This window comes from Humulus lupulus, chromosome 7 (genome assembly GCF_963169125.1).
Source record: "Humulus lupulus chromosome 7, drHumLupu1.1, whole genome shotgun sequence".
NCBI lineage: Eukaryota > Viridiplantae > Streptophyta > Magnoliopsida > Rosales > Cannabaceae > Humulus > Humulus lupulus.
This window is the reverse complement of record NC_084799.1, coordinates 91,690,174-91,706,277: the sequence shown is the minus strand read 5'-3', so window position 1 is coordinate 91,706,277 and position 16,104 is coordinate 91,690,174. Positions and strand designations below refer to the sequence as shown.

At 35.7% G+C, this 16,104-nt stretch overlaps 2 protein-coding genes across 2 annotated transcripts; both read right to left on the bottom strand.

The window, feature by feature from the left end:
• Nucleotides 1-359: 359 nt before the first annotated feature.
• LOC133788451 (3-ketoacyl-CoA synthase 12-like) lies at nt 360-2,236 on the bottom strand. The gene has a single exon (XM_062225933.1). The coding sequence runs from the start codon at nt 2,109-2,111 to the stop codon at nt 675-677; it is 1,437 nt and encodes a 478-aa protein (XP_062081917.1). The 5' UTR covers nt 2,112-2,236; the 3' UTR covers nt 360-674.
• Nucleotides 2,237-3,770: 1,534 nt separating this feature from the next.
• Nucleotides 3,771-4,142, bottom strand: LOC133791969 (uncharacterized mitochondrial protein AtMg00810-like). The gene has a single exon (XM_062229879.1). It carries the CDS (start codon nt 4,140-4,142, stop codon nt 3,771-3,773), a length of 372 nt encoding a protein of 123 aa, XP_062085863.1.
• Nucleotides 4,143-16,104: the final 11,962 nt, after the last annotated feature.

The following is a 16,104-nucleotide window of genomic DNA, read 5'->3' as shown; positions in this document are numbered from 1 at the left end:
AGCCGTTCAATCTTTTTCTAATTCCTAGAATTTATATCTACAAAATCACTCATAATCTCCGAGCTGGAATCTCTCTGTGTCATTATTTGTATACATAAACTACTTATACAAGCAAATATATGTATATATATAATGAAGTAGTAGTAGAGACATTATTTGGAGGGACCATGTACGTTTTCCAAAAAAAATATTTGTTTGTGAGAAAAATATATTTATGTATCTGTATGCACATTTAATTAAATGTATCCAAGAACAAAAAAAACAACCCTTTTTATAGAGTTTGATGTTGAATCAATCAAATCAGAGCAAGAGCAATACAATATATATTTTCCTTTTTCAATATATCAACAGAAAAGAGATAATATTAAAAGCTTTCATTCGTATAATAAGGATTTAAATCAAGACACTTATTGGGTTATGAAATCCGCCAAGGGATTCAACAATAATAACCTTCTTATAGTGTACACAAAGAAAATAATAATATGATCAGCCCCACCAACCCACCGCCCCCCAATTAAAAACAAAAAACTAGACACTTCTTTCTTCTTCTTTTTTTTTTCCTCAATCTTAAACGAATTTTGTAAACCCTAACTAGAGTGAAAATATTGATATCATGAACCATTGAGATAATGACAATAAATATATCTTCATATCACCTGTTTTTTTTTATTTCTTCACATGGTGGGTATCTTGAAGGTGCTTGGATCTTCATCTTGAATCCAACCATACTTTTCCATGAAAGGGTTGGTTAAAGTTTCTGGTGGGTACTCATCAATGTCATCGTTCCACACATTTTCTTCTCCTCCATTCAAGTCCCTCACCACCTCCCATAAACAGCTGTTGCATTTAAAGCCGGCACCAAAGCTAATCATGAATACCCGGTCCCCTTTCTTCAACCTTTTCTTCGCCTCCATGTACGCCAGAACGTACCACAGGCTACTCGCTGACGTGTTTCCGAACCGGTGCAACGTCATTCTCGCGGGTTCTAGGTCGTAAGGACTCAGATCCAAGTTCACTCCTATACCATCTATCACCGCCTTCCCACCGGTATGGATACAAAAATGGTCAACCCCAGTTCTGAAATCAATCACCGGGGCCTTCACCGCCTGAGACGTCACCGTCGACGCCATTGTCACTGCAGAAACACCCTTTTTGGAGGTTTTTACGGTTGTCGTTTTCCAATATATCCAGACGGCCATGAAGCGGAGAAGTTCTCGGATAGGTAAGATTTTCGGGGCGATGATTCTGAGGTTGTCAACAAAGGCTCGGGTTGCGGCTTTGGGAAGATTCTTGGCTAGATGGAAGCCAAGTCTGCCTTGGTCGTCCTCTGTCTGTAAGCAGCATCCATACGACTCGTCTCTGGCTCCGTGGTGGGTACGGACCAAGCATTTGAGTCTAAACATGGTTTTATGTTGTAGCGATCTTTTGTTGGTGAGGAGTATAGCGCAGCCACCGGACCGGAAGAGGCAGTTGGAGAGGATCATGGATCTGTCGTTTCCCGAATACCAGTTCGGGCTGAGCGACTCGGAGGTGACGACGACGGCGAGTTTGTTTTGGCACGACTTGAAAACGTTTCGCACGATATCGACCGATATCAAACTCGCGCTGCAGCCCATTCCAGTGAGGTTATAGACCTTGATATCTTCTCTCATCTTGTAGTGGTTAATGATACGAGAAGACAAGGACGGAACCGTGGAGAGCATAGAGACATTAACAACGAGAACATCGATCTGCGACGGAGATATTCCGGTCCGGCGGAGAAGTCTTCCAACGCTGTCTGTGAAAAACTCCTCCATCTCGGAAATCCCATCTTCGATGGTGGGAGAGTCTTCACGGCCGGCGAACATTATTCTCGGGGCGTAGGTCTGTTCACCGATTCCAGCACTGACAATGGCCTTAAGAAGAAATTTGTACTCCATGAGACCAAGGTTCTTGGTGCGCCTGATGACATCACCGCAAAACTCAGTGTTGAGCTTTCGATCGTCCGATGGCTTATAGCACTGGTAGTCGAGAATGTAGCATTCTTGGTCTCCACTCCGTTCGTAACGCTTCCAGATCATGAAGATGAAGTAAAAGACTGGAATGGTGTAGAGTAAAACGACAAACTCCATAGACAAACGACAATAGATGGTGATGACAGAAGAGAGAGAGAGAGAGAGTACTAAGTGTAGGAGAGAGAGGAGAGAGAGAGAGTAGGAGTAGGAGTTTGGGAGTGAAGATGAGTTGGAATGGAGCACTTATAGGGAGTTTGGGGTAAACACCCATTGGGAAGACATGTGAAAATGCTTAAGACCCTTCAACTCCCAACTGATTTGTTTGCAACTTTCTCTGTGTCATTCTTAATTGCTCTATTAGATCACGCACTTAGCACGTGATCAAGTCAAAATTGTTAGTTTCTGCCTTGGTCCTACCTGGAAATTATGTGAAACTCCTCCTCATTCCTCAAGTTGCATATATGTAAATATATAAATGGTTGTATGTGAATTATTGTTCTCTTAAATATTTTTTAAGTTCTTTCAAAAATATACATATATATTTATGTTAATTTTTCGTTATTTCGGGAATAATGGATGTATTTTATAGTTCACAGTTAGTAGGTTACCCAATGTAGTTACCAACATTTAAGGTAGAGAAGGTGGTAGATATAAATACGCATATTATAAAATTTTATGTGTATATATGTATCATAATATGTTAATATTACTATATGAGAGATGTCGTATTTCGAGATGTGGACTGAGATACACCTTTAATTAAATTACATTAGGTAGAATTATACCCGCCGAATGTCGTGTTGTTTAGGACAAAACGTAATTTATAAACATGTTTTTTATATAAATATATATATATATTACTGCTCAACTCTCAATGAAGGATTTACGCTTATGCCAAGTGGTAATTTATAGAAGTCAGTTTATACAATCCTATATGACAGAGATTACCTTAACATACAATTTTATATATATATATATATTTATTAAAATAACATTTGAACTCTAATGTTACTATATCTATGCTGGTATAGCACTGTCAGGGTTTATTAGTGGAAACAGAACAGAGGAAACTCAAGAGAGAAATTGAGTAGAAAATCTGGTAATTGTATTGAATGAATGAGAAATTACAAAGCAATGTCCTTTATACAAAAACAGATATATTTAACTAACTGAATATAACAACCTCAGTTAGTTAAAACAACTATGTAACACTACATATAACAACAGAAAACAAAAGACCTTAATACAGATTTTAGACTAAAAGTCCCCCTCAAGATGGATTGTATATGTTATGCAATCCCATCTTGTCTTTTAAAAAACTGAAACTGTTGTGGAAATAAGGCCTTCGTAAATATGTCTGCTACTTGATCTTTGGAAGTAATGTAGGCTGTCTTGATAACTCTAGCTAGAATCTTTTCCCTTACGAAATGGCAATCAATTTCTATGTGTTTCGTTTTCTCATGGAAAACGGGATTTGCTGCAATATGAATGGCCGCTTGATTATCACAATAAAGAGTAACAGCTTTGCAATGAGTTTGATTAAGTTCCTTAAGAACCGAAATCAACCAAACTATCTCACAAGTCACATTAGTCATTGCTCTATATTCAACCTCAGCAGAGGACGTTGAAATAGTGTGTTGCTTTTTGCTTTTCCAAAATATTAAGGAACTACCAAGAAAACACAAAAACCTGATGTAGACCTCCTTGTATCTTGGCAAGAGCCCCAATCGGAGTCAGCATAAGCCCTTAGTTTCAGCTCAGATTTGCCCGAGAACATTATCCTAGACCAGGACTGCTCTTAATATATTGCAGCACCTTTTGGACAGCCTTCATGTGAGGAACTCTTGGAGAAGATAAAAATTGACTAAGCTTGTTTACTGAGTATGACAAGTCAGGTCTTGTGATGGTTAAGTACTGTAACTTACCAACAATCCGTCTATATACTTGAGGATCAGCAATCAGTTCTCCTTCATCTGAACTCAATTTCAAATTTGGCTCCATAGGAGTATTGGAGGGCTTACAGCCAAGATATCCAAAACTTTCAAGCAGCTGAAGTGCATATGGGCGTTGGGAGATGAAGACACCCTTCTCAGACCTGGCCACTTCTAAGCCCAAAAAATATCTCAAATTACCCAGGTCTTTTAGCATGAACCGAGCATTCAAGCTTGCTTTAAGTCACTCAACTTCTTGTAAATTATTGCTGGCCACAATAACATCATCAACATACACAAGAAGTGCAATAAAGCTAGTATTAGACTACTTAAAGAAAAGAGAATGGTCAGTAGATGAATGTAGAAAACCTTCCTCTTTCAAAGCACTTGAAAATTTTTCGATCCATTGCCGAGAGGCTTGTTTGAGTCCATATAAGGACTTGTGCAACTTACAAACTAGTCGTGTGGGTAACTCCTCCTTAGGACGATACGCTTGAGGTAAAGTCATAAAAACCTCCTCATGCAAATCTCCATGGAGGAAGGCATTATTGACGTCTAATTGATGTAAAAACTAGTCATGAACTGCAGCAAGAGCTAGAAGGAGCTTGACTGAAAGAAGTTTGGCCGCAGGAGCAAAATTATCAGTGTAATCGATCCCTTCTTGCTGAGTATACCCCTTGGCCACTAAACGAGCTTTGTACCGCTCAATAGAACCATCAGCATTTTGTTTGATCTTGTAAACCCACTTGCTGCCCACAGTGCGTTGGTTTGGAGGTAGACCAACAATAGTCCAAGTGTTGTTCCTTTCAAGAGCATCAAGTTCAGTAGCCATAGCTAAATCCCACTCAACTATACCAGCTGCTTGATGATAAAACGCAGGTTCAATATTGCTAGAAATGGCAAGAACAGTGGCACGAAAAGTTGGGGATAAATGAGAATAATCAAGATAGTTAGCAATGGAATACCGAGGGATAGAAGTGGAAACCTGAGAAGAAGGACAAGAAAAATTAGTGGCAAGATTACAATGATAATCAACAAGATAGGAAGACTTGCGGATTGGCCTATTGGAACGAGTGGTGGCAAGAACAACAGAGGGATGCACAATAGATGTATTGGGGTTAGACACAGTAATAGGCAGCGAAACAGATAAAGAAGGCAATCTATAATGCCACAATGATTTAGTTGTAGTTTTGGAATCAGAAATCGCAAGAACAGATGGTTGTACAGAAAATGTATTACAAGTAGAAGGATGAAAATAGTAAAGATTGCCAATCTGCTCACCCATCCCAATCTAAATAGTCTGAGTGGTGTCCTGGATGACACAATGAGAGGCAAAAAATGAGAAGGAGCAAGTAGAAGATTTAGTTAAGGCACTAACAGAAATAAGGTTATACTGAAAAGTAGGGACATATAAAACATTATAGAGAGTGAGAGAAGAAGAAAGAACAATAGTGCCAATGCATGAAACCTGAGTTGTGTGACCAGTAGGAAGGGTCACAGAAGACAAAAACTTATTATGAGTGGTTGTAGAAAATAAGCTGAGATCATGAAACACATGGTGTGTAGCACCTGTGTCAATGATCCAAAAGGTATTTGGGACAAAAGAAGTCTTACCAATGAAGTTAGAAACCATAGGCTGGTCAGAGGTAGTAGAAGAAGATGGTTCCTTAATTTTCTAGGCAAGTAAGGCAATAATCTGCTGACATTGAGTTGAAGAGAGATTAGATAGTAAATCACGGGCAGCATCACAATTGTCTCCTGTTGTATGGACAGTAGCTGTAATGCCCTGAAATCTCTAATGCGGTTCAATGGCTGGATTAGTAGGCCGGAAGGGCCATAATTATTTAATTATGCCACTAACTGATAATATGCATGTTTATATGAATTATATTATAATATGATGTTATATGCATGCATGTGGGTCCACATTTGATTTTTAGGGTGTTTTGGTAATTTGGCTCGTTGAGGGCATATTTGTATATTTGGGTGCATATTGTGATTTGTGAATGAGATCCCATTATTATGGAAATATATTCAAGCTATTCGACATGAGGCGGTCTTATATTATAAATTAGCAGTTTTGTCATAACGGGGTCTTTTATTAGGATATTGAGTTATGAGGATGTTATTTGATGATAAATTGGGAGTTATTGAGATCAGGAGGAAATTCTAGGAGTTTTGACTATAATGTCCCCGGGAGTGTTTTTGGGACCTCGAGCACTAGGTTTTATTTGAGGTTACTTAATCTTGAAGTAGCTTGTCAGATAGAACCGTACGTTAGAAAACCTCTCTTTCTCCTCCCAATAGTTCATTTTACCGTTTGAAGCATTTTCGAAGAAATCTCGAGTTCTAGGAGTCAGATTCAAGCGAGGATCAAGACATAGCAATCCTAGGAAATATTAGAAGCTTCTTGACCGAAGGATTTGACGAGAAACAACCCAATCAAAGGTAATCTAAGTTTTAAGATTTTAGTTTTTAGAGTTTCTAAGCTTAGAATTGGGTTTTGTGAACTGTTGAGTTTTTGGTTCGTTTGAGCCTCGGGATTTGATGATTTTGGATCATTGGGAAGTTTGGGAACTTCAATTTGGATTTGAAAGTGTTTAGGTATGTTTTTGGAAGGTTTGGGATGAAGAAAATCGGGTTTATGGCTGGTGCTGCGTGGGGGGTCGCGGCCCTGTTCTTGGGCGCCGCGACCCTAGCTTGAAGAAGCTGCTGAGGAAGTTTTGGCCTTGCTGGGCACTGCGACCCTGGGTGTGGGGCGTCGCGGCCCTTGCTCCTAGAGTGGCTGGGGGTCATGGCTCAAGGTGCTAGGGTCGCAGCCCTTGGTTGGTTTTGAGCCCGTTTGAGTGTTTTGACCTCAGGAACTCGGTTTTAGGCCTCGGGATTGTTCCTACTACCCGGATTAGTGGGGATTGATGTCCCGGAGGCTAGATCTTGGTTTGGGTACCTTTGTTATTCATTTTATTGATGGTGTCCCATATTTGGTTATGACTAGGTGACCGCTAAAGGGCTAAAAATCATATCGTTCTCAAGGGTCGTTCTTTTATTCATTCCCGCTCGAATCAGAGGTAAGAAAACTACACCTTGTGTATATATGACATGCATGGTTATTCTTGATGCATGTTGGATGGTTAAATGTGACATGCATGGTTATTGTTGAGGCATGTCAAGTGATTAAATGTGATGCATGTGATGCACGATAAACATGTGATTAGGGCATGCTATGAATATTGATTATGAGATTGATCAGAGCTTGAGTCTCTATAATTGTGCATGATTATAATTATACTTTTGATTACTGAGTGAGCATGCCAAATGCCTTATATCTGAATATTCGACATATGATATATGTCTGTTTGTATTACCTAAATGAGGAAGCACTGACTTATTAGTCAGGGATTGGCAATGGTGTCAATATCAACTGTGAAGCTCATTAGTCAAGTTCGGCAGTGGTATTGAGCACTGGTCACATGGGATTGACTTATAAGTCAAGTAAGGCCTTAGCGTGTTTAACGCAAGCCGATAAAAGATTAGATCTAATTGACATCTTCATTGAATGACTCAAATGAGCATTAATGCCGGACCGACCTCAAGTTCAATGAAAATTAAAAGCGCTTGTCTAGTCTATGGGCTAGTTAATTAGAGCCAAAGCCAGAATGGCTAAGGTGACCTACATGTCACATGGCTAGGAGGGTATGGGACCTCCAGAGCGTGACTCATTAGTCACCTATAGAGGGTATGACTCATTAGTCATCCACACCAAGATTGACTTATTAATCATCTATACCAAGTGTGACTCATTAGTCACTAATACAGAGTGTGACTCATTAGTCACCTAGACAGAGATGGACTTATTAATCATCTGCACAAGGTATGTCTCATTAGTCATCTATACAAAGTGTGACTAATTAGTCACATATACAGGGTGTGACTCATTAGTCACCCACTCTGATATCGACTTATTAATCATCTATCCAAGAAGCAGATCCTCAGAGAATGATTCATTAGTTTTCTATTCAGATGCAGGACCCCATAATTATTTATTTGAACTTATTTGCATGCATGACGGAAGCTATCATTAAAAGGGTAAAAAGGATCAAAAATTGAAGACTATAATCATTTGGGGATAGGCTTGATCATGTTTTATTCCTTGTATCTTTTTGAAATAAAGAAAAATCAAGGAAAATAAAAGAGAAATGGAAACTTACCTTAATTTTTTTGGGAGACTTTATGAGAGGATTTGTCATAAAGGGACTAAGAAAGGAGAGAAGATCCATTGCTCTTGTGTGTGTGTGTGGCTGCCGTGACCTAGAGAGAGAGAGGCGTGTAGAGAGAGAGAGAGAGAGAGAGAGAGAGGAAGAAAGAAAGAAAGGAAGAAGGAAGAAGAAAGTGAAGAGGAACCCCCTAGAGTATGTCTTCTTATTTTCTCTTTGTTTAATCTCTTTATTTGATAATATGATATTGATTTGTGTTATGTTTTGTGTGTGTTTGGATTCTTCTTTCTCCTCATGGTGGCTTTCCCATAAAAACCCTAGGCTTGAACAAGGGTGTGGAGTTTGTGGTATTGATCTTTTGTGTTCTTGATTCTACAATCAAGAGAGGTAATGGTCTTTTCCTTAGCCTTATATTGTTTTTGGTGGTTGTATTTGAGGTTTTGCTAATGGTGTTAATGGTTGATTTTGGGTAGGAATGATGTATAGGATTTGGATTTTGTGAGAGTATGACTTGTGTTTAAGGGTTGTGATGTTGATTTTGCTATGCATGAAAAATTGTAATAATCTATGAGCACATGTAAGGTGATTTCGGCCTAGGTACACCCAAGGGTGTTCTTGATTTGTTGTGTGATTTACAAAATATTTGATCCATGTTTTAGGACCTTTGATATATGGGTAAGAGAACAAGTGGTAATCTTGATATTTTTGATCATGAAATGTTGTTAGATGCATGTTTTGTTTTGAATGATTAAATTGTGAGATGCATGAAAATAATGATAGAAATATGCTAGGTTAAAATAAGGCACATGTGAACATGGTATAAATTTACTATATGCTATTTTATTGAAAAGGTTTTGTTGGCTTTCATAGAATTGCAACAAATGATTTTAAAAGGATTCATGTGATTATGTTAGTGGAATCATGCATATTATAAGAGCATAATGAGATTATAGGCATGAATGATTTTATGAAATTTTTGAGACAAAAGTGGAGTTTTACAAAGAATTAAGCTTGCTGTTTTTTTCAAGATAATTGGGTAAAAGTTGATAAAAATATGAGTTGCATGCATAAATAATGTTCTTGATGAATGTGTTAATTTTTATGAAATTAAAAGAGGATTTTAAGTCTCATATTATGATATTTTACTCAATTAATTTCCTACATAATTTTTATTGAATTTTGAGAAAAAATGAGTTTATAAAATTGAATATGGTGATTTTAATGATAAAAAAATGGTTGCTGGAATTTTGTAATAAAATGTGAAGAAAGTTTCACTAAAAATGGATTTGATTAATTTTTGGAATAAATTATTTTTCCTAAGTTATGGTAATATTGAAAATTGATATTTTAATGGTATGAATGCATATTTTGATAAATAATGATTTTCTTTATTTTGATTGAGAAAAATATTTAGACTCTATTTATTTGTGATTTTTGAATAAAATAAATAGTGGCTGAAAGTTTGTTTTAAAAAGTTAACAATTGTTATTAAATTGTCACATATGGGTTTTTACCACTTAAAAACTAAGTCTTAAATAAATTAAATCAAAATATAATTTTTCCACACTTAAAATATATTTTTCACATCATTTTTGTAACACAATAATAAAATATATATTTCTAAAGAAACATGTTAAAATAGGTATTTTAATTAAACCCAAGCTTGTTGGTTAATTCTTGGTAAATTAATATTTATTTAATGAAAATGTCACATATTTTATTTTGAGCTAAAATAAAATAAAGTTTTGAGAAATTTAATCAACTTAGAAATTTTAAAGAAAACATGTAATATGGCCATTGATTTTCAAACAATAGAAGCAAGAAATGTAGAGTTATCGTTTTTGAAAACGTCTTTATTACGCAACGTTCCCACGTATGCATGTTACATGCAAATCAACTTTTACGTCCAAAATCATGATTATTATTCAAATATGTAATTTTTATAAAGCAATCGTGTTAGCAAAATGGGTAGAACGAGCATTATTCTTTTTGGCGATAATTGCATGTTTTAGTGTAACTGTATTCATGAGTGCATGGCCCATGCACACATGAGTTGTATGGAAGGGCAAAATAGTAATTTTATGAACCTAAGAAACGTTATTTTGATTATGATATAGGCTCGTTGAAAAGATTGTGAAATTCTTAGCTTGGACCTGAGGTAAGGAAGTTAGATAGATTTTATGTTTCTATGCTATGAATGGTAAGGCTGTTATATGAATGAACTGTTATGCAATTATGAATGCCTTAATGTGATGATATGATTGAATGTGAAATGTGTATGGATGTTAGATACATCAAACAGAATACGATGTTAGATACATCAAACAGATTTCGATGTCAGATACATCGACCGAGTTACTAAGGACATTGAGACGTGACTCCTAGGGCGGACGCGCCGAGGTTATTCAAGGACCAGTGATCTCCTGTTTACCTCATAGGGTGACATGGACAACTAGCGTTCCATGCTCATCATGTATGCTGTATGTTGTGATATGATGATATGTCACATGTATGTTATGATATGTTGATATGTCACGTTTATGTTATGATAGGATGATATGTCACATTTATGTTATGATATGCTAATATACTTATGTTATGATATGATGATATGTCACATTTATGTTATGATATGTTGATATGTCACATTTATGCTATGATATGTTGATATGTCACATTTATGTTATGATAAGATGAAATGTTACGATTATGTTATGATAGACCATGATGTTTTAGATGAATGTTAGTGTTTGGTTGTTTGTTGTTTTTCTTACTTGCTTACTTGCTTGTACTTCCTTACTGGGCTTTTAGCTCACCCCCTTACTTTCCTTCCAGGTAGCAAATAGGTTTTCTCTATGGCACGCGTGGTGACGTGGGGAGTTCTTCATCATGAGGTGTATGGCGTGGGGCAATCCTATGGACGATAAAACGATCAACGTAGAACGCCATTTTTATTATGTTTTGTTTTTAAGAGACTTTTTCCTAAAATTATCAGTGGGACTCTGTTATTTAAATTATTTGATTTTCTTGAACTTTGCATAAAAACCTATGTTTTATTTTAAACTTATGGCGCCAACTTGCATGATTTTAAATAAGTCCCCTGAGACTTTAGTAATGGACGGTATTCTTTTATAAGCTATGTTGTACGAATGTTTTGTAAGTACTAGTCTAGGGCGTTCTTTACAGTAACCTATCTTAATACTAGTAACCAAACTAGTATTAGGTTGAATAGGTAATAACAAGTCCGTCAAGTGAATAGATAGTAGTACTCAATTTTTGTCTCATCTGAGATATGAGTACTAGTGTGTTACCAAAATGAGGGTTAAAACCGAAAGGTTTTTTAATAGAACTCAGTCTTGAAAAGACAAGTATTTTAGGGTAACAAAATACTGTAAGAGTTCTACCTATATAGACCTAGGGGCGGTGTCGTCCCTCATGAGAATTGGGAGTCATTCTCAAGAAAAGTCTATGAATGGAATGTGCACATGGAAGTCTCAAGTGAACACAGCAAAGGTGTGTGTGTTATCACCGGTTTGTTATCAAGGGATAGTGGTTCAATGCTTTGGCAACCAAAATTTCAACAAACTTTGTGATAATTACACTAAGGTAAAATTTAAGTCGAAAGACATTTTACTTTATGCATCAATGCAAAGGTTTCTATAGAGAGTGATTATTTCATCAAGTGGGGGAATATTATATTTTAATATAATGTTTAATTGATTAAATAATTTGACAAAATGTGATTTGTCACACCTTGTAACATATTATTGAGAGTCACAAAATTGGACACATGTGTGTGCCCAAATGTGACATATTTTGGAGTTACAAAATCAGTTAAAAATTTGTAACTCCCAAATATTACCCAATAATGTGTATATTATATGTTACACATTTGAGATTGGATTTCACAAAGTCATGATGATATATGACTGTTGGAGACATGTTTTTAACTCCTAATAGGTGTTTGGAGGTTACAAAATCATGTGGGAAAGGATTTGGGACATTTTGGAACGTTTTGGAAAAATCACATTTTTGTGCTGAAAAGAGGTTGCGGCTGCAGCCACTATAATTCCTTGGCTGCGGCCACTGATGATCCTGGCCGCGACCAGTGAGGCTGACAACCTATGTGAATTTTCAGTTTTTTCCAAATTGAACGGTTCTAACATCCCAAATAACTCACAAATCTCCATTTTAATTCCATAAACATCCAATTAAACATTGGTAGCAGCCATGGGGGTTGGTGGAATTTGAAATTAAAAGGGGTATCTCAAACTCTATAAATAGGAGTCTAATGCTCACTTGTAAGACACACCATTTTCCATCCACAAAGCACTTGGCTGGAAAATACACCAAAATGCTTGATAATTTCAGAGAGCTATTCCCTAGAGAGATCCCTTAGTGCTTAGAGAATAGAGGGAAATAAGGTTTTGGACAAAGGTCTTGAACCTTGTTCAAGTTGGTGATCCTCACTACTCTACACTTTGGTTGTGTGAGAGTTTGTTTGTGTTTTCATTCTTTTGTTCTTCTTGTTCTTTGTATTTACTTGTATTATTATAGTATTGAGTTTGTAATCTTCTTCTTCTAGATCTTTCTATTTACTTGTATTTTGAGCAATTGAGTTGTAATATTTATTTAATCAATTATCTTGTCCATTGTATGTTTGCATATAGTTGTATTTTGGTTTTTCCATATTTCCATTGAGTATAAAAATATATTCTCTAACAGGAACTAGGGTTAAACCCTATTTTTCCGCTTAGATCGGCCTCTTGTAAATATTTTCTTATAATAGACCTTTAAATTATATTTTTGGGATCCCAATGTATACAGGAAACGTTCTAATGCAACGTTATATCTTAACCAAAATTTTTAATCCCTAAACCGCTAATCATACTTAGTTACACAATTTTGGCCAAATGACTCGATTAGCGAGTTTAGCACTGTTTACAAGGCACACCGTAACGGTCCCTGGTGTTTAGGGCGTTACAGTAGCCTCAGTCATATGCGCAGCTGGTTTGGATGAGCCCGTAAAACGCCCTTTGCCATGGAATTTGTGACCAAGGGGATAGCCATGAAGTTTATAGCATTTAGCTATAGTGTGACCAGAAATACCACAATGAGCACAGATTACTTTAGATCGATTGAATTGAGCATTGGAGGCAAAATGATTAGGATTTGTGGAGACTGGGGCATGGGGTTCAAGAGGAGCATAATGAAGGCCTCTCTGTCTCTCTTCTTGAATGAGGGTAGAGTAAACCTTATTGATGGTTGTGAGGGGATCTTGCATAAGAATTTGGGACCGTGCAGCAGAGTATGAATCATTGAGACCAACTAGAAATTCAAGAACCCTGTCCTGTTCTTGATATTCAAGAATGGTTTTCATTTCGCCATAATGACAAATAAGTTGAGGGCGATATTCACGAACCAAATCCCGAAGAATTTTGAACCGCGTGAAGTAGGTCTGTATGGTGGTACTGCCCTGAGTGAGAGCCTGCATAGTCCGTTTAACTTCAAATACCTGAGGACCATTATTTTGATGGAATCACTCATAGAGATCACTCCAAATTAAGGAGGCATCATCAAGGTACCTTATACTATCAGCTATCCCAGTAGATACAGCATGTAAGATCCAAGAAATGACACTGCTGTTGCATCTACACCAAGAATCGTAATCATCGTGAGATGGATCAGGTTGAGGAAGCTTACCATTCACAAACTGAACCTTGTTTCGAGCAAGAAGGGCCAACATCATCGATATCCTCCAAGAGCTATAGTTTTCACCCCCAGTGAGGATCTTTGGAACTAAGTTGGCACTCGGATGATCACCATGACCGAGATGATAAGGATTACGACTTTCATCTTTGGACAAGGAAGAACTGGGATTAGAAATCACAGGACGAGTAGTTTCTCTCGAAACATCCTGAGCTTCAGTCGAATCATCAGTAGCAAGAGCACTTCGAGTGATAGCCATGAAAACAGAGGAGAAAAAAACAGAGGGAAGAAGAACAATCAAGAACACCAAAGGCTATGATACCATATTAGTGGAAACAAACCAGAAGAAACTCAAGAGAGAAATTGAGTAGAAAATCTGGTAATTTTATTGAATAAATGAGAAATTACAAAGCAATGTCATTTATCCTAAAAGGGTTTGCATTCCGACCATTTATTTTAGATTTAATATATATCTTTTGCATTTAATATAGCTTCTCTGCATTTGATATATATTTGATATATATTCCTTATATTTTAGGGTTTTTTGGCATTTTCACGAATTAATTTTTATATAAGGTATACATTAATTTGTATGTAAACTTAAATTTGAAGGGAGAATATTACTATTTTCATAAATTCTGTTAATTACAGAATTTTTTTATAAAATTTAAGGTAATTTTTTTACTATTTAATTAAATTATATAGCGTTGAAACAGTGGTCACGTATTTTATTGTATCACATATGAACAATTGTTATAGTTCACAACTAGTGCATACATTACAATCTTTATATTTGGGTATATAGTTCACATATAGTGATTTTATCTAAGTTTGAAATGAACACAGATTCAATAATTAAGAAGAAAAAAAACAAATAGAATATATACAGGGGATATAGAGGTGATTAATTGTCAATAAATAGAGATGAATAGTTTACTATAAAAACAAGCAGTATAGCACTGTCCATAAGGTTTATTGCACCTTATGCGCAGAAAAACAAAATTTGGAATCAATAAGAAAGTATTGCAAAATTTAACAAAACATAATATTTTAACTGGTATCTTTTAAAAATTTGGCCATTGGGCTAAGGTGGTTCTCTAAGGTATGGGCCTAGCCCGCCTTACACTACCAAAAAAACGTTCTATAACGAGAACATTTTACCGAGTACACGTTCTCGGTATAGATACTTTAGACCCCCGCCTTCTTTACGCAGTTTTTTTTCATTTTAGTTTGTGTACCAAGGACCCTATACCGAGAACATGGTCTCGGTATAGGGTCTTTACCGAGAACGTGTACTTGGTATAGATAATTTAGACCCCCGCCTTTTTTATGCGGTTTTTTTCATTTTAGTTTGTGTACCGAGGACCCTATACCGAGAAGTTCTCGGTATAGGGTCTTTATAATCTTCATCTTCCCCAAACAGAGAGCTCATTCTCTCTGAAACAGCAAACGAAAACCTCCGTTTTCTCCGCCCCCTTTTTCTTTTTTTCTGGATTTCGGCCCCCACAAGCTCCGGTTTTGGTCAAATCTTTCCTTCCAAAGAAGATTTAGGTAGCTATAAAGTCTATTAAGGTATGCATTTACATATATTCAGTTATATTTGTGTAGAAATTTATGAATTTTTTTTTCTGTTTTGGTCTTCTATAATAGGATTTTTGTTTGTTTGTTTGTTTGTTTTTTTTTTTTTTCAGGTTTTGGATTATTTACAAATGGTTTGACAGGTATTTCGCATTTTCTTTATAATTTTTTGGTTTTTTTTATATTTTTTTGCATAAATATATTTGGGGTTTTTTGTATAATTTGTTTAATATTGTTAATATATTGTTGTTTGTCATATTATATATACAATTTCTGATTATGTATTTAAAATAGGTAAAAATAATAATTAGTAATGAAAATTAGTTAAAAGTTTAGTGATATCCAATTTGGAGGAAATAATGTTGTGTAGTATTTTAGTAAAATACATATATAGTTTTAGGATTTAGTTAGTGTAATTATATGGATAAATAATTAATTTATTAGTATGAAAATTTATTAATTTAATAGTTTATTTTTTAGGTATATAATTTGACTTTTAGTTATAAAAAAATGTTTGTATGAAAATATAATATTTGAGTGTTTGTTTTTTAGATTGGGTTAAATAATTTTAGTGTTAGATTATTAGATTTGGTTAATAAATTTTGATTATTAGAGTGAGTTTTGTTTATTTAATTTGAATTTTGTTGTTGTTGTTAATTTTTTTATTCTTAGTATTGA